Source organism: Diabrotica virgifera, chromosome 4 (genome assembly GCF_917563875.1).
Source record: "Diabrotica virgifera virgifera chromosome 4, PGI_DIABVI_V3a".
Taxonomy (NCBI): Eukaryota; Metazoa; Arthropoda; class Insecta; order Coleoptera; family Chrysomelidae; genus Diabrotica; species Diabrotica virgifera.
The window spans coordinates 88289374-88309873 of NC_065446.1; the positions used below are offsets into that span (position 1 = coordinate 88289374).

The 20500-nt window shown below is 35.1% G+C and overlaps 1 protein-coding gene across 1 annotated transcript in view; it reads right to left on the minus strand.

The window, feature by feature from the left end:
- LOC114326292 (calmodulin-binding transcription activator 2) overlaps nucleotides 1-20500 on the minus strand; it is a 298703-nt gene that overhangs the window by 65114 nt on the left and 213089 nt on the right. The window contains exons 10-14 of the mRNA XM_028274604.2: nucleotides 19198-19424; nucleotides 17649-17924; nucleotides 12600-12925; nucleotides 8748-8999; nucleotides 5614-5717 (exon numbers count right to left, since the gene is read on the minus strand). Of these exons, the coding sequence (XP_028130405.2) occupies nucleotides 5614-5717; nucleotides 8748-8999; nucleotides 12600-12925; nucleotides 17649-17924; nucleotides 19198-19424 (1185 nt within the window). The remainder of the gene's footprint in view (nucleotides 1-5613; nucleotides 5718-8747; nucleotides 9000-12599; nucleotides 12926-17648; nucleotides 17925-19197; nucleotides 19425-20500) is intronic.

The following is a 20500-nucleotide window of genomic DNA, read 5'->3' on the forward strand; positions in this document are numbered from 1 at the left end:
CCTCGAGGATTCTGGGGGAGGCAAGTCGACATTGAAAAAGAAGAACAACAAACAACTCCATATAGCAACTTACAACATCCGTTCCATGGCAAAAGACGAAAAACTCTACGAACTAGAAGAGGAATTAGGGAATATGAATTGGGATATAATGGGACTATCAGAAGTTAAAAGAAGAGGTGAAGGGTATGTGGACTTACATTCAGGCAACAGGCTCTATTATAAAGGCAATGAAGACTATACATACGGTGGAGTAGGTTTCTTAATCAACAAGAAGAGAAAATCACAAATTCAAATAATTGACAGCATCTCAGACAGGGTTACATACATGATTTTAAAACTAAATCCAAAAACCAAATTAAAGATTGTGCAAGTTTATGCTCCAACTGAAAAGGCAACTGATGAAGAAATAAATACTTTTTACGAAGATCTTAAAAAAGCTATAGACACCAACAGAGAATCCAAAATAATAATAATGGGAGATTTTAACGCCAAAATTGGAAGTAAGATTGAAGACTCTGAAATCAAGATTGGAAATTTTGGATTCGGCACAAGAAACACAAGGGGAGAAAAACTTATGGAATTTCTGGAACAAGAAAACATGTATATTATGAATACCTTCTACAAAAAGAAACCTAACAGAAAGTGGACATGGGTTGCACCTAACGGAACCACCAAAAATGAAATAGACTATTTTCTCTCAAACAACAAAAGAATATTCGAAGACGTAACAACAATAAACAACGTAACAACGGGTAGTGACCATCGTATAGTTAGAGCAAAAATAAATATTAACATGAAAGAAGAGAGGAAAAGAATATTTAAAAAAACAACGCGAATAGATGCCTTTAAAGTAAAAACAAATGAAGAGCAATTCCGAGAGGTCTTAGCGGATAAGTTCAAATATGATCCTTCACATAATCAAGATGAAATTGACGAAATTAACAAAAACATCAATAAGAACCTTCTCGAAGCCGGACTACAGGTCGCAAAGAAAACAAGTACTAAAGAAGACAAAATAAGCAACGAAACTAAACAACTAATGACGGAAAGACGACAACTACTAACGCAAAACAAACGCCATACTCAAGAATACATAGAATTTAATAAAACAATTAGAAAAGAACTAAAACGCGACTTACAAAAATGGAACGAGAACTTAATAGAGCGAGTCATTGAAAACAACAGAGGCTTAAAATGTCTAAGATCCGCATTGGGTGTTCAAAAAATCATTAAAATTAAAGACGCCAATAGTAACGAAGAGAAGGACAAATATAAAATAACAAAAATAGTCGAAGACTTCTACAAAAGCTTGTACAGCTCGCAAAGCCAGCCTAATGAATCAACAAAGGAGAACGTCAAAAGAAAAATAAAAAACGTGGGATCAGAAGTACTACCAAATATAAAGGGATTCGAAATAGAAAGAGCTTTAAAAGAACTAAAAAATAATAAAGCTCCAGGACAGGACGGTATAATTGCCGAGCTCTTGAAAACAAGCAAGACAGTAACAATCCCTATACTAACAGAGCTATTTAATAAATGTCTCCATAATAGCAAGATCCCTAAAGACTGGAACGAAAGTCTAGTAATACTTTTACACAAAAAAGGGGACAAATGTGACCTACAGAATTATAGACCGATATCGTTGCTCAGTCAAGTATACAAACTATTCATGAGAATTATTAACAACCGGTTGACCTACAAAATGGACAATTACCAACCAGTGGAACAGGCTGGCTTCCGCAAAGGATATAGTACATCAGACCATCTGCTGACAATGAGAACATTGATAGAGAAGGCAAATGAATACCAACTACCCGTATTTCTTGCCTTCGTAGACTATGAAAAGGCGTTTGATAGTATCGAGATGTGGGCCATAGAACAAGCTATTAATAATTGTAGAATAGATTCGAGATATAGACAACTAATACATAATATATATGAAAATGCAACTATGATAGTACAACTAGACGAAAATACAAATCCCATCCCTATTAAGAGAGGCGTGAGACAAGGAGACGTAATATCGCCAAAGCTTTTCAACCTAGCACTAGAAGACGTCTTCAAAACGACAAATTGGTCAACCTATGGCATTAACGTTAATGGCAAGAAGCTAAATCACCTCAGATTCGCTGACGACATTGTGATTATAGCGAGCTCATTCGAGGAACTGCAAATTATGATAGAGGAACTCGCAGGCAGCTCCCAATACGTCGGTCTAAAAATGAACATGAAGAAAACAAAAATAATGACAAACACAGATGACCCCAGACGCATAACTATAAATGGCAGTGAGATAGAAAAAGTCCAGGAATATATCTACCTAGGCCAAATCCTGAAACTTGACAAAGAAAACCAAAGTGCGGAAATTAATAGGAGAGCAAGACTAGCATGGGCAGGATTTGGAAAACTTGGTTGGATACTTAAGAACCGCAAAATACCTCAATATTTGAGGACCAAAGTGTTCAACCAGTGCATCCTTCCTATCATGACATATGGGTGTCAAACCTGGACCCTAACCAAGGCAAATATGAATAAACTAGCTACAACAGAAAGAGCTATGGAAAGAGCAATGTTAGGTATACGACTGTCAGATAAAAAGAGGAGCGACTGGGTAAGATCAAAAACAAAAGTCGAGGACATAACAACAAAAGTTGCCAAACTTAAATGGAGCTTTGCAGGCCACACTGTTAGACAAAAAGACCAACGTTGGAATGCCACGATACAACATTGGAGACCTTACCAAAGTAAACGACCGAGAGGAAGACCACAGATGAGATGGGTTGATGATATTAAAAGAGTAGCCGGAACGAATTGGAAATATGTTGCTCAGGATAGAGACCGATGGAAGGAGTTGGGAGAGGCCTATGTCCAAACGTGGACGATAGAAGGCTAAGAAGAAGAAGAAGAAGAAAGACTGCCAGCTGTCTCTCCATCTTTTTGGTGGTCTCGTTTTCCTTCTAGAACAATTCTTGGTAGTCTGTGCTCCTCCATTCTTTTTACATGACTGAACCATTCTATTCGTCTTTGCCTACCCCATCTGACTACATCTTGCACGCCACATTGTTCCCTGATGATGTTGTTTCGTATTCTATCTCTTCTTGTCTTCCCTGCTATTGCTCTTAGTGTCTTCATTTCGGCTGTTCGTAGCATGCTTTTGGTTTTATTGGTGTCTTCTCTTGATTCAATGCCATAGGTCATAACAGGTCTGATGCAAGTTTTATAAATTCTAACTTTGCTGTCCATTCTCATATATGGGTTATTCCAGACCACATCTCTCAAAAATCCGGACAAGACAGCGGCCTTGTTAATTTGTCCTCTTAGGTCTCTGGCTGGGTCATGATAACTTGATAACTCTACACCTAGATATTTGAACTGGTTTAGCTGTTCTATGGGTTTCCCCTCTACCACTAGCTTGCATCTAATTGGGTCTTTCGCAATGGTAATGCATTTTGTTTTATGCGTGGATATGTTCATGTTGAGTCGTCGACATGCTTGATAGAATCGATAAAGTTGTCTTTGTAGGTCATCCTCGTCTTAAACATTCAGGGCTGCATCATCCGCATAGCATACTATACTCATTCTACTGTGGCCGAGTCTGTATCCTAGTTGTAGCGATTCCACATCTTCTATTATTTCATACATTAGCATATTGAATAGAAATGGACTGAGGCTGTCTCCCTGCCTGATTCCTCCTGGTGTTGGTATGTTGGCCGTAGTGGTGTCGTTTGTTTTAATTTTTGTCGTGTTGTTATTGTTCATTTGTTTTATGACTTCAACAATGTTTGCCGGTATCCTTTTTTGCTTAATTTTCTTTATTATATCGCGAAGTCTAACTCTAACTCTGTCAAATGCTTTCGTTAGGTCTACGAAGCAAATATATGCAGGTTTGTTATATTCTATCGACTTCTCTTTCACTTGTTTCATGACAAATGAAGGGGTCCCTCTAAAAACGTTGCAACTGACAATTTTTCATAAAGTAATGTTTTAATGTAAAATGGTGCACATCCGTCCGTCGTCGACCTGTCTTTTCGGAATCCTTGCTGTTCTTCTCTGTTCTTTATCTGTGATTCCAATTTATCCTTGAGTAACTTCATTGTCGTATTTAAGAGAGTTATTCCTCTGTAGTTGTCCGGGCATGATCTTTGCCCTTTCTTAAAAATCGGTATTGTGATACTGGTGTGCCAATTTTGTGGTATCTCTGCTCTGTCTAAGATTTTGTTAAACAATGTTGTGAGACAATTAGTGAGTTTCTGACCGCCGTATTTCAGCAGTTCGTTCGGTATTCCATCAGTACCTGGAGATCGTCTATTCTTTAAGATCTACATTCTCGCTTCTACTTCAGTTTCTTTAGTGATATACCTGTCTTTTGTATTGTAATCATGTTCGTCATTGGCGTCTTCACCTTTGTAGAGTTCTCTGAAATATTTTTCCCATGTCTCAGTTGGTATCTCCTTTGTCTGTACAAATTCAGTTACTGGTTTTTTTTCTGTTTTTTTAGCATTTTCCAAACTTTCCTCTGTGCGCCATAGATGTCACTTGTGAACTTGATCCAATGCTCTCCTTTTATTGCTCTTATTCGCGAATTTATTCTGTTTCTTGTTTCTATATAAATGGCGCGCGTACTTTTGTAACACAGACAGCATTTTCTCTTTTGTTAAACTGTTAAACTACATTTGTTAAACTGCTTTAATTTTCAATTTTCATGTTTTATTCTTGTTTTTTATTTGGAAAATTTGCCAAATTATATCTTGTACCGACATTCGTAGATGGTTTTGTTTTCATTTGGTACACTTGCTATTCTGTGTATTTTTCTATTTATTTGCTGTGATACGTTTTTACGTGTTTGTGGATTTCTAAGGGGGTCGAGATATGTCCTACTAGGCTTAGTTGGATCTGTTAATTTCTTCAATTTAATAGCATCTTTAATATTATTTCGAATCAGTGGTGTATTAAGATGTAATCTATTTGATTACATCTATTTGAAATAGTAGTATATATTATAAGAGCGTGCACGCAAAATTTCGTACCAATGATTTTTAAATACACTCATTTTTTTCGAATCTTGAGAAAATGAATACCTAAGAATTTTTGAAAAATTTAAACGCAGGATGAAAGATTACATTATTACCGAGGGCCGAAAGTCCCTAAAAACTTCTATAATGTTTATTTTAATAAGTTACAGGGGTGAAAAAAAAAGAGAAAATTTATTGTGATTTTTAATTACAAATATCTTATTCAAAACAAACTTTTTGTTTATTCTAAGGTACTTTCGACCCTCGGTAATAATGTAATCTTTCATTTTGCGTTTAAATTTTTCAAAAAAATTTATTAGTTTTCTCAGGATTCGAAACAAATGAATGCAATTAAAAAACATAGGTTAAAACTTTTGCGCCTACGCTCTTAACCTACCCACTTAAGTGGAAACAGCGAAATAATTGCAGTAAATTTATTAATATATCAACTCTATCTCTCTTGGAAGTGGTGACGTGTTGTAGAAACTTTGCCAAATATTTTAGTGAGGTCAATGTGTTTCATGCATCTTATCCGTAATTATTCTACTTACCCATCAACATTTATATTTCTTTAAAGAAAAACGTAAATCAATATACTTACATAAGGCAAAATCCATCTTTTTGTGGGAATCTAAACTATCATTGTCGAATGAATGATCTTTTAAGCACGAGGTTTGTAGAGGAAGGGACATACTCCTATCGAATCTAAAAAATAAAGACAATGAGTTTTGTGCACATGTTTCTATTATAAGTAGATATGTAGATAAAACAAGCGTATTATAAAACCAAGAAGAAAATGAATGGCAAAACACAATACTTTGGTATTGGTTATTCTCCAGCTATTAGTCTAGTCTTCTTCTTCTTCTTCTTCCATCTGGTTGGTATTCACGTGTCTGTCTGATTATATTATTTTGGTCTTTCCTTAGCGTATGTCCAATCCATTTCCATTTCATTCTTTTAGCCGTGGCTGTTATTTTCTCTTGTTTTGTTCTTCTCCATAGTGCTAAGTATATTATGTTATCAGGCCAGTATATTTTTTGGATTTTTTTCAACGATTTATTTATGAAAGTTTACAATTTTTTGCTAGGTACAGTCTCCAAGATTCTGCGCTATACAATAATATGCTTTTAATACAGTTGTTAAATATTTTGATTTTGGGGTTTTCTGATTTATCACGTGTTTTGCAGATTTTATTTAAGGAGTTTTATGCATGTTGTGACAGCAAAAATGACCACAATATGAAAGGACTGTCAAATTTCAAGAGCGTTAAAGATGAGGTTGATAAACTGCCTAATCCAGTCGAACCCGTTTATTGGAATAGCCTTCGTGCCAAGCAAAAATATTCTTATAAGCGGGATATTCTAATAACCGATCACTGTTGGCAAGCTGAAATAAGTGTATCGAATATACGCTATAATAGTACATACTACGTCAATATGTATATCCATATGGTTTTAGGTCATTTTATGTCAATAAAAATTTATAATCTATTTACAAAAATAATTACAAAACGATTAGAAAATAAATTGGAATTGGGTTTTAGAAAAGACTTCCGAACAAACGATCAACGATTGGTAATATATAATCCTATAGAAAAATGCTGTTTCTAAAAACAGCCAAGTGGGTGACAATATGTATAGAAATTTGTAGACAAATGAAATTATTTTATGACCTTGTCGGCGAACGATTGAATTTTCTGTGGGAAAGGAGCGTTTACTCATAACACAGTAATAAAGTGTTTATTAGGTACCTGACAAACCGTAATAATCTACAAAACAACAGGCTTTCGAAGCTCTTATCGACAAACCATTATATCAGGCAAATTTTAAATTTTTAGGAAATTGTACGTAAAAATTTATTAGTTGACCTGAAAAAATTATTCTTTTATGCGGTATTAGTTTACTAAACCATATTCCAATAAACGGATAAATTTATTAAAGGGTAAATAGAAACGTTTCGGGACCTCGAATTTATATTCCATAAACCGGGATATTCCTATAACCGGTACTTTAATAAGCGGGTTCGACTGTATTCGCAATACTGACCTACGGATGTGAATCTTGGACCTTGCGGGAATAGGAAAGAAGAAAGATAGACGCCACTGAAATGTTCTCTTGAAGACGAATGCTACGAATTCCTTGGACTGAACGTAGGACAAATAATTCAATTTTAAACGAGCTAAAAGTTAGCCAACGACTGTGCAGTAAAGACCATCTCCAACAATTTAAATATTTTTGATTGTTACGAGAGCAAACATAGAAATTATGGAAAGACTCATCATACAGGGAAAGGTAGAAGGCCGAAGATCACGAGAAAGATCCCCAACAAGATGGATCGATCAAATTACAGGAATATACAAAAACCTATGATTGAGTTAAAAGAACTGACCAGAGACAGAAATCTTTGGAGACGGACAATACACGACATTACGTGTACCACTACACTCCCTCCGGGGTGTAAGGATTGAAGAGAGAGATGCATATTATGCCTTTACTGTCCTTTTTTTACTTTCTCTATTTGTCTTCCATTTATTTACATTCTAGGATGTTGGTTATTGTGTTTTTAGAGTTTTGTTTATTCTGTATGTATCTCAAGGTCAGTATATTGGAGTCTTTGCAAGATTGTCAATTTTCTTCTGCAGATGGTTGCTATGTACGGTTAAGAGACAAAAGTCGCAAGCGAACTCCTTCTTCCAATTGGTTGTGCAAGGTCCACCTAATACCTGGATTTTATCGTTTACTTTTTCCATGATCCAATCCGTTACGAATAGGAATAGTGTCGTGGACAGCACGCATCCTTGCCTAACTCCACTTGGTACAGCCATATCTTATACAATTCCTTTTGCATGTTTCAGGCTGTATCGCCTATAGAGTAATCTGATCAGGTTGATATATTGTATTTCATCGGCAGTCAACACAGTTTCAGAATCTTCCACATTTGATCTCTGTTTATACTCTCTCTTTATACCTTTTAAAGGCAATAAACATTATATTTATATTTCTTTAACATTCGCTAGCCTGTTCCAAGATAATTCTTATAGTATAAGAGAGTTGTCACCACCTATTCAACATGTGAACAACTCAATTTGGGCTCAAATGGTACCTCGAGCAGAATACATGTGATATTTTGTACATCCATGTTCAATTTCACAATTATAATCTATGTTTCCATGACGAATAAATTTTAAAGGGTCTTTAACCCGCATATTTTTGTATTTTGGTGGTTAGCATGTCAGCATTTTATAAAGGATTTTACTTGTTTTTTTGTAATATTATGGTATACAACCAACTACAGGAAAACTTTTTCTTTGTGGATTAATAGTATAAATGCTTAGAGTACCTACTAATGTGGTCTATAGTGGAACGTTTAGCACGAAAGCCTGCTTAGGTGGTTTTTAGTTTGTGTCTACCTCAGTCTGTTCAATATGATCTTGGACAATATTTTGGATGCGGCGCTCGGCAGTGTTATTGCTCGCTAATTCTCGAATCTACTTGGATCCGCCTCTTCTGTTAACTTAACTATTACACCCTCGGATACATACATAACATTTATTGTCAAGTAAAAATGTAACTGATATTATTGTATCAGACGTTCTTACAACTTCTACTACCTCTATCTGCAATTATACCAACATGATTCATAGTGTTACTTCTTCTTATATAGGTACCACATTATTTTTCCCAATAATAGTAGCATATTCTATCTAATGAGTTGTTAACTTACGATCACACTTACTTTGAAAGTTTTGGAGTATCACGCGAATTGAAAACTTTTGAACTCTTAGGTCTATAACTATCTGCAGCTGGTCCGCAGCTCATATTAATTCCACTATCAATCGATGGTCTCTTGATCAACTTTTGCCCGTTACTGCCTCTGGTACTTGAAGAAAAATCGGATAGCATGGGACTTGGAGCCGATGTTATCAGTTTGTTGTTGGTATCACTATCAAGATCAACGTTTAGAATCTTGTATCTATTTACTTCACTCCTAAAACAAACACGTCTTAATAAGTATAGGTACGATAAATTTTTTTAAGTAAATATGCTGATTTAATATTGTTGTAAATTGTAACCCTCATCAAAGGAGGTAAAATTACTACAAGAAAACTAAATGTACTACTCAAATGTAATATTATTGTTAAGATCAGTAATGTAATTGTATTCATTACCCATTGCTACTTTCCCCATAACTTTGTCTAAAGTCAGAAAATTTACCTGCTGGCAACTGCAAAATAGCCTTTTTGGTAAAATAATTTTTAATGTGCCAGTAAAATTGCCCATGCCATTGTACTTTTAGAAACTTAATACTTGTGTGGTTAACTTTGTACATTTAGAGGCTCTTATTACCAATTTAACAGGCAAATGTACTAGTATTGTAAGCAAAAGTAATGATGTCAATATTTTTAATTTCTTTTTACCATGTTTACCATCTATATACGTACCTATCTTTAAGTCCCAAGGGCATACACATGTATTAATGCCCACGAATGTTCCCATTAAAGCCATTAGTGTTCCAAATAGGCCTGGATCCCGCGTACCAAAAAAAGTTTATTAATTACAAGCCGAAAATTTGTTAATAAGCTTAACGGTGTCTAGTCGGACAAACTTTGATGTCCGGGAGCACTGGAACAGGAAAAGTTTTAATTGTGGAACAGGTTATATGTTTCGAACGTCAGACTACGAAAACGTCCCATGTATTTTGTTAGACAGAACTTCCAATTGATTTGTTACCCTTTCAATAATCTCTCATGCAAAAATCAGACTGCTATTTACCACCAATATAATTCCTGCCATTTGACATGTTCTACGTGTCGTACTTATTAAAATGCGCAACATATTTGTCGGACAAACATTTTTTCATATATTATAATAAAGCTTGCTATTGAATAAACTTAAAAACAATCTGCTAGTTTTCACAATCATAAACTTGTCAGGATGACACGTTCCACAATTAAAACTTCCCTTGTTCCAGTGTTCCCATACACCAAAGTTTGTCCGACTAGACACCGTTAAGCTATTAACAAATTTTCAGCTTGCTATTAATCAACTTTTTTTTGGTACGCGGGATCCAGGCCTCAAATATTCAATAAAGAACATTTAAATGGCAAAGAAGACTTTAATGGTAAATAAGAATATTAATAACGCTAATTACCATAAGTTAAATGAAAATTTGAAGTAAGGGTCAGAAGGATAATACAGTAATTCATTGACCATTCTCCTCCATCCGTTCTTGTCCATTGCTTTCATCCTCCAATTTGTGACGTTGAGTCTTTTTAGATCCTCTTCTACATCCATTTTCTACCTTGTTATGGGTCGACCTCCTCGCTGACGTCCTCTTGTCAGTACTTATCCAATTGTACTTGACAGTAGAGTTTTCAGTAGTCTACTCTCTGGCATCTTCTGTATGTGTCCTAGTCATCTTAGTCGTTGGGTTTTTATTACTCCTAGTATGCTGGGCTCCCCATATAACTCTCTCAGATTTTCATTTGTCCTTCTGATCCAAACCCCGTTCTCAGGGTCAAATGGATACCAGCCAAAAAAGTCTAAAGTTCTGTCTAGAGATGTAAATTTAAAATTTATTCATGAAGCACCGAATGAGACGTTTTTGATGAACAAAGTTGCATTAATATTTGGTGTATTTTGTGGATGTCGACGGCATGAACTAAGGAATATACTAAATACTCACGTCCATGATAGAAAATCAGTTTTTTGTGATACATATACATATACCAGAGACAAAAACCGACAAAAGGGCGTTTATACCATTATTGACGAAGACAAAATGAATAAGAAAGGCAAAGTTTTCAACCTAATAGAAACATTAATAATATTGAAAAATATTAAAAATATTACTAAAAGATTTTTAATTGCAAACTTGTTGGTCCATTTCCCTGGTAACACCTCCATGGCTTCTAAAAATTGCAAGCCAGATGGATGCTGAAGCGAAGAAGACAAGAGGGAATTCAAAAACTTACAATTCACGACCCCGTCTGTTCAGCTGGTAAATTTCAACGGAAAATAGACCTAGTTACTCAAAATACCCATATAAAAATAAAAGTGAATTCGCTCTTGCCTTCTTCGCTTCAGCATCCATCTGGCTTGCAATTTTTAGAAGCCATGGAGGTGTTACCAGGGAAATGGACCAACAAGTTTGCAATTAAAAATCTTTTAGTAATATTTTTAATATTTTTCAATATTATTAATGTTTCTATTAGGTTGAAAAACTTTGCCTTTCAGTTGCCAGATGTCGCTGGATCCCTACTCCATAAATGTTAGTTGCAATGCGGGTAAAAGCTCTCGGAGTTGCTTCACTTGGGGCATAAAGCAGCAAACATACGCCTCTCTGATGATGACTCCAAATAGGGTCGAAAATCGTCGATTTAGAGTGCTGGTTTGCGCTCCATGTTTTAAGTGAAAAATAAGACGGTTTTGGCTTCGCATTGCAACTGAATAAAAATGGAATTTTTATTTTATTTTTACAAAATTAATAGTTTGAAGCTAATAAGAAATTACATGTCTTTACGGCCACGTGGTTTTTCAGAAAAAAGATTTTTTGTAACGTATAGACACGGTCACTGTACAACCAGTTAGAAAAAATACATTTGACAAAATCCCCTTCATCATTGTAAAATGTCTGGGTTTGAGCGATCCTGACAAGAGGTCAGTGTCTGCGTCGAACATCGGCAACTCTTTTGGCAGACGCTGCAGCCAATATGGCAACGTTGAAATGGCATGGTGGATGAAAGAGTACGTCAGTTGCTGAAGGATATAATATCTTCAAGAAATGAGGTTTCGGGGACGCTAACAGGCGTACCTTCTGGATCTGGCTTTTCCTTACATAAACTTGTTATGCAAACAATTAAACAGAAATCAACCTATGCTGGTGACAATCTATCTACCACCAGGTCTGGTGAAATACCGTTTCACCCTAATATATCGCAATCTTCATGCCGCTAAAAATAATGCAAAAGCAATGTTGCCAGTATTACTCGTAGCCTAGAACATTCCTGTACGCAGCAAACCTTATCGTTGTAGTAGTTATACAGTGAAGTGAAGTGACAATCCAACGTCAGTGTTATACGTACGTCAGTGTCATACGTCAGTTATACGCACATTACCATGCTAGTTTCTTATTCACCATTCTTCATACAATAAAATTTGTTACTTGTAAACCGCTTTTCTTTCCAGCCCATGGCTGGTGGTCCTTCGATCTATTCTTAACTACGCCCTTTCTCAACCAAGGTCTTTCCAGAATTGCCAGTTTTATATGAATTCCACTACATACTGTTATATATTTATAATAATTTAATTCCATATTTTGTAACTTTAATAATAAATGTTATAGAAGTTATGAAAATTTTTTGTTTGTCTTTATGCCTGTGCGGGCCAAAAAGTGCACGGGTACAAAGTATACTATTATATGGTTGGTAACTAAACAATAAAAACACAATAATGAACTAGTACGGCATAAAGGTAATTTATGTACTGGAAGAGGGTAAATCTGCTAAAACTTTTTTACAGTGTATATTAAATTAACAATAATTTAGAAAAGTCTAGACTTTTGGTAAATTCAAATTATAACTTATACCTTGTTACTGCTCCAGGTCTTAGAAAAACTCCATCGTGTGATTTGCTGGTAGAAGCAATCGAGATTAAAGATCCAATCGAACTAGCTGGTGATATCAATGTTGGAGAAAGTGTGTCGATAGAAGATAAATTTGAGTGTAGCATCATATTAGCTTTATCTCTTCTCAACTCCAATTTTTCTATTTCTTTCACTAAATCCATATGATTGGTTGATCTTGCGCAATCAAGTGCCGTTTGATTTGATACATTCTTCATGTAAAGTGCGTTGTGATTCCATTTATACAGCATCACAGCTGTTTCTGTATGACCTCTAGCACACGCCCACATCTGAAAATAATATTTTCAGTTTTATATAAAAGAATACATAACAGATATAAAGAGTTATTATTCATTTTACAATATATTTAACTTAAACTATATACAGTTTGATGAAAATCTATGGAATAGAATAGAATAGAATAGAATAGAATAGAATAGAATAGAATAGAATAGAATAGAATAGAATAGAATATAATATAATAGAATAGAATATAATAGAATAGAGATATGCTTTATTGTCACTGAAAATTTTTACAATTTAATGAACAAAGCTTACATACAGTCAAAAGAAAAATACTACTAAATGCTACTGTTTTATCTACGTTAAAAGAGAGTAAATTAGAGTCAGACCAGGTCTTTATCGTCAGTAGATTTGAAGTTATAGTTTCATGAAGAGGTGCAATAGTTGAGTTGTTCCAAGTGATACTGTTATCATCAGCAAAAAGAAATATTTTCCCATCGATTTTTAAATTTGTGATGTCATTTATAAAGACAAGGAACAGAAGAGGACCCAATACTGAACCTTGTGGTACTCTACATACACTGTTATTGAGACTAGAGTCAGTATCATTTGCTCCAACTACCTAGTTGTTTCTTATTATTTAAGTAGGATTGGAACCAATTCAAAGAAATACCTCGAATTTCATAGAAATTTAGTTTTTTAATCAAGATCTCGTGATTTACACAATCAAAAGCTTTGGCATAGTCACAGAAAACAGTGGCAGTATAAAGATTATTGTTTAGTGCTTGGTAAACGTCATGTAGTACAGAAAACATGGCATCAGTGGTACATTTATTAGTTAAAAAGTTGGTATACATTTATTAGTTGTAATATAATATTCATTATTTGAAAAACAGACGGCTTTAAAAAAATATTAAAACACGTAAATTTTAATTTTTTAATGTCCATCAGACATTAGTTGCGTATGTGTTGGACATTGCGACATCACTGTTAGCGTAATGACGTATCGACGATTTTTTGAAGTAGGTACAAACCAAGGTCATGGGGACACCTCATTTGAAAGGTTTCCTAATCGGCTTTGCAAGGATGACATTGTTTGAATATTTCGACATGGTTAACCAAAACTGTTGTTTTAATATAATTAACTTATTAAAAATAGTATCTAGTAAAATACAATCAAATTATAAGAAATGATAAAATTCACGACCTTTAGAAATGATGCAATGAAAACGAAAAGCTGTAAATTCTATCCTTACATTTTCGATGACTTCAGGAGTTATTTTGTACCATTTCGGTTCTCATGCATTCCTTCAACTCTTCTTAATTATTTGGTTGATATTGATACACTTTGCTCTTCAATCCCCATAAAAAGGTCAAAAGGAGTCAAGGAGTCCTGTTGGAATCATTTTTATTTCGAAATAGCTGATTCAGCTGTGGCGAAAATATAACCCTATAATATGATTGTTTATAATGCCGGCCCAAACCTTCTAGACTAAGAACCGCTATATGTGAAATTTCTTAATCATTTTAGGCACGATCAGAGCCTATAACTTAAACAGTAGAACCTAAAATAAAACGTATGAACACTGTGCCGTCACTTCTTACTGGCATATGCGTCGATAGTGGCGCATCAAACTTTCCACTTATGGACGAGATAAATAAATTAAAAGTTACCCTCCCTCACTACCAGAATTCAATTTTTTTCATTTTTTTAGTTCTATGTGATACACCACCCCTTCCCCCTGCCCCCACCATCAAAAACTTCATTTTTCATTTTTATTTTTTTATTTTTATTTTTTTTTTAATTTCTTGAGGTTATGTACACTCAACCTACGGGTCTATAAAAAATAGACATGTTTTATAAAAGCCGTTATGCGTGTGAATTTTTTGAAATTTTAAAATTGATTGCATCCCACAAAAAAAAATAAATAAAAACGAAAAATGAAGTTTTTGATGGTGGGGACAGGGGGAAGGGGCTGGTGGGTTAAAATTAGCTGAATCTTATATGTTAATCACATAGAACTTAAAAAAATTTAAAAAATTGAATTCTGGTAGTGAGTGAGGGTAACTTTTAATTTATTTATCCCGTCCATAAGTGGAAAGGTTGATGAGCCACTGTCGACGCATGTGCCACTGAAAAGTGACGGCACAGTGTTCAAACGATTTCTTTTAGGTTCTACTGTTTAAGTTATAGGCTCTTATGGTGCCTAAAATGATTAGGAAATTTCACCTATAGCGGCTCTTAGTCTATTCACCTTCTCAGGTGTGATATATTATTCCATCCAATGTGGATTTTCACTTGCCCAGTATCGATATGTCTAGTGATGAACTTGTACTAATTAGACTTATAAATGTACGTATTTGTGAATAAAAGAAATTATTATTAAAATAGAAAAGCACTAACAAACTTCAATATCAGAATAGCCATGATGATAGCTATCTCACGGGTACGGCACGTAAAAAAGAAGAAGAGGATGTGCGATGTTTATTATAAAAATAATGACTGACCTCGATGATAAAGACAACGAAACAATGCCTATTTTGAAAGATTAAATATGAATGCAATGAGAAATTATTGAATTGGTAGATATTAAGTTATGACATAAAATTTTTAGTCTTGTGCTCTTCTTAAAACGTTAGAAGCGCTCATGTCACTCATCGGCGACAATCGGTTTCCCTATCCAGTGCAGCTGTCGCCAATTAGCGACATGTGTTCACTTAAATTCCAACCGTTAGGCCTATTTCATACTTTACGACTTCGGTCGTCACGACAAACGGTCGTAACGACAGTGTGTCGTACATTAGATTAGTCCAATACAGCAATGTAGGGAGCCTTTCACACAGGACGACCACGACTAACTGTCGTGCCGTTGCTCTTCGGCTGTCGGTCGTCCAATGTCACTGCAATGGACGACAGTCGTGTCGTGCCGTGCTATCAGTGAACCACGGGCATAAATCAGTGCTTCCATACTTAACGACAGTTAGTCGTGCAATATCAGTGAATCCAGTGGCACGTACCTACATAATGACAGACAATATAGGTGGGGAATTTTTACCTACATAGATACAACACATAGGTAAGCATCTGGTTGGTATTATCTTATTGTGAGGACAAACATTTCAGCATTAACAATGTTTATGACTTTTTCAAAGTGCCTAGGAATAGACCCTATTATAAAATGCATTATTATCAATGTACCCTATTATAAAAATTAAATCATAAATGTTTCATCGGGAATATCTAAAATTTCTTGTTAGTATTTTAAAGATTCTTTTATAGCACAGTTTAGTGTCCATTGACATAAACGTAGATATATATTCGTGTTTTATTAATGATTATTTAAATATGTATAGATATTAATATAATCGGTATAATAAATAATCTAAAATCAGTTTTTTAGACGGATCTTTTAAATATTGAAAGATGAAAATTGAGCCCTATAACAATAATTATTATTCACTAATTGAACTTTATTTATTAAAAAAATAGGTATTGTCCTTTTCATGATCATTTTTCAGTGCGTAACAAATGATAGGAAAAAGGGTAAGTCCGTGATAATACACATTCATGACATTTATTCTAACATGACATTTTAGTTAAATCTGACAGTTGTCACATTTTATTTTCAATTTGGAATAAAAACAAATCAATTGTGTCTATTGCATCTATAAAATGGTATTTTCTTTGATTTATATAGTCTTCTATAAATTTTACAGATTATATTTGTAATATTATTATCTAATTAAAAAAAATACATCGATCGACAAATAGAATAACTAGAATAAATGTTATAAAAATGTCACCGACGAAATGTAATCACCGACGTGCCTTTTTTTTTATCACATACAATTTAATGCGTTAGAAAGAAATCGAAAAACTGTGACGCACTGAAAGATGATCATGAGAAATACTGTATACATTTTTTATACAACATATTGCTACTGAACTGGGACAACAAAAATGGGACAACAATCCTTAAAGCAAACATTTAATTTAATAAGCTGGGATTACCAAAGATGATCAGGGCGAACAAAAACAAAATTTATGTAATTTAATGTTTTGTATTTTGATAACTTGTATGAAGAAAAATTTGGAAGTATACCGGATGAAAGGCTGAGAGAAATAAATGACATGGGGGAAGAATCAAGAGAGATTTCAAGAGAAGAACTGGTACAAGCGATACGAAAATTAAAGGTAGGTAAAGCTCCAGGGGAGGATGAAATTGCACCAGAAATGATCAAATACTTACGAGAGAAAGGGAAAGACTGGCTGTGGACAATATGCAAAGATGCATGGAAGGAGAAAAGGATCCCAAAAGATTGAGAAAGCAATTTAATACTACCAATATATAAGAAGGGCGAGGAAATACTTTGTACTGACATGCGAAAATAATTAAAAAAATTATTTTCGGCATTTCTTAAATCTCCAAAAAGTGTATGATATAAACCTACTTCTTCTCTTCTTCCATTGATTGGATGCACCCAATGAAGGCGATTACGTCTCTGTCTTTTTTTACGGCGATATATTAACCATAAAGCCAAAATTTTTGCCCGATTCATTCTACGCCTTGTGCTCTATACGACAATAAGATGAATACTGTCGGAAAGTGTGCAAGTCCGATGAGCACGACAAACGGTCGCACGACCGTTTGTCGTGACGACCAAAATCGTAAAGTATGAAAGAGGCGTTAGTGTGAATTCAGCATCTGGGAGAAGTACTTTACAAACTATACGCAGCGAACGTGTTAAACTAATAAGAACAATTCTTACCAATGGCGTAAACCCATCTTCATCCTGACTTAAAGCATCGACTTCAGTTTCGAGTAATAAAGATGAATTTTCTGCTCGCCAGTGCAACATGGCGCATACTAAACGAGAATATCCCAAGGAGGCTGCAAGGTGTAAAAGCGTCATTCCCCTGTGGCTGGCAAACCATGAGACACTAAGTTCTTCGCCGTGTCTCCATATTCTCGACGTCATATTTTGGCAAAAGGTAACCAGCCTATCTTCAAAATTTGGTTGCCCGAAAAGAGCTGTGTCTTCAACCTAATACAAAGCAAAAATAGGTTACATAAATGAGATCATGACCAAAAACAAGAATAAAGATCAATACATAAGTAATTTTTTTTATAGGATTCATGGTTTTTTTCCTGGAAGCCGCCAGTAAAAAGCCATTCGTGCTGCACCTAATTAGCTTATTGTCCATCATTAATTTATTCATAATACCCATTCCAGAAATCTGGACTGTGTCTGAGCTTATAAAGGACTAGTAGATCAGTACCTACCACATGTTTTTGAAGTCATCTGATAGTCTTCAAAAAGTGTTTGTCGTCTGTGATCTAGTGTTTCGTAGTCATCTACACTATGATAGACTCTTTCAGGTTTCCTGAAAGCTCTGCAGCTTGACTCGTCATGAAACAACCTCGTGTTGTACAGGTGTCCTGTGCATGTTCTATAATATCTCAGTCTATAGTATCACTCTGGCTTCCCCCTTTTGGCGATTTGCAAAGGAAGGTGGTTTCAGAACCAACCCCAGTAATTTCATGGTAAAGCAGGTCCTCTCCTTTGACCCCCATACAACTAATGCATATGTTGAAGTCAACCAGCTGTTGCCCCTTACGGATGGTTACTGCTCGTTTCCCTGTTCATTTTCCTGAGGCATTGTAGAGTAATTGATTTCTACGATTACCTAGTTTTCCATACTTCCATCTAAGTGTGGTCGGACGACTGTTGCGGCTTCTATTTCCTGTTCGCTTGAGAAAACCTTCAAATCTCGCTAGAAGGTCACCGAGTTTTTCATTCTGAGATGGTTTTGGCTGTCTCGTACTCTGATATATGAGCCAAGACGTCTTCTAGTGTTTTATTTTTAGCCATAACCTGCAGCATTTCGACATCGCGTAGTCCATCCACAAAACTCTGAACAGCAAGATGTTCCAGAAAGTCATCTGGGTGGTAGGATAGGCCAATTTGCTAAGGCGTGCAATATCGGCTTCGAATTCTGGCAGAGATTCACTGGATTTCTGCTGTCTGGACCTCAACTAAGTTAGGTATACTTACTGCAGATGACTGTCATCATATCATCTTTCTAATTGAGACACCAAGTTGGAAACGTTCTTTTATTGTTCCTCAGAGGACCTACTTTGTTTGTACAGAACACAGAACAGTTAGTTAAACTTATATCACATACAGTCTACACCTATGATCTGGGAATATCTCGATTTTGGTCCTTGACATACCCTACTCGTGTTGTATTATCAAACGTGTCGGACTATTGTAAAGATAATAAACCTGAAAACTAATATACATAAAACAAACTTACCACATCGTTGTCGACAGGTTCTTGTTTGATCTGTAATCTATCGTCCATAGCTTCGAGTCTTTGAAGTAGTGTAAATTTAAGTAAATTATCATTGCATCTTTCTACTTTAGGTTCAGGTGCAGCCACCTGTTCTTCTCTTGGTGGCAACTTGTACTCGAATATCACAGAGTTGGAAATCACATAGCCATCGCATGCTACTTGTAGAGTTGCAAGACCAGCTTCATGGGCTAAAATAAAATAACAATATATAGATAAACTTAGAAATATTCTCAATTATTAAAACGTTTGTGTAACGTAGTCAATAAAAATAATTCAATACGCCCCACAGACGACAAACCAGTATTTGCAGTAGAAGAATTCTAAATTCTACAACGAAATAAAGAAATTAATCTTTTCAAGAATAATTTAATCATAATATTGGAAGACTTTAATGCACAAATTGGAAAAATAGGCTAAAGAATATGTAGGACGGTTCGTTGGACAGCCCAAAAATTGGGAGCTCGACTCACAGATCTGCAGCAGAAGAGCAATTTGTAGTTACAAATGCCTTTTTACGAATTCCTCCTATATTATATTGTCACAACATAACAGCATGCTACTTGTAGAGTTGCAAGACCGGTTACCTATTGTAATGGGACACTTTAACCGATTAACAAGAAAACTTGAAATTTTATGCTCCCAGTGAATACATATTCTGGAGATAATAGATCATAATCCACTCTTCAGTACATAAACTAAAACTAGTTCCGCAAACAAATATTCTTCTTCTTTAGGTGCAGTCTCCGTATTCAGACATTGGCCCGTCATCGTGTTTATAATTTTATGAACCTCTATCGGCTACTGCGCGAAATAATTCTTCTACAGTGGCACCACATCACTGTCTAATATTACTCAGTCATGAAAGTCTCTTTCGACCAATCTATCTCTCTTCTCCAGTTTTCCTTGTATTATGAGGCGAAGTAGATGGTATTTAGGCCCTCTAATTATATGGCCGAATTATTCTGTCTTTCTTATCTTTATTGCGTTTATGAGCAAACCCTTTGAAATCATTTTAAGAACATCTTCATTGGTAGAATGCGAAATACAGAATATTTTTAGGATCCGTCGATAGCTCCTAATTTGTTAAGCATTGTGGTTTCTAATGTCCATATCCCACAACCATATAATAGAATAGACCACATTCAGAGGCGGATCCAGCAGGATCCAGCATCGTCAAGAGGGAGGGCCGAATAAATGAATGTTTTTATAATCTTTCCCTCTCTAATGAAAAGGGAAAAGGGAGATATAATGGATACAGAAAACA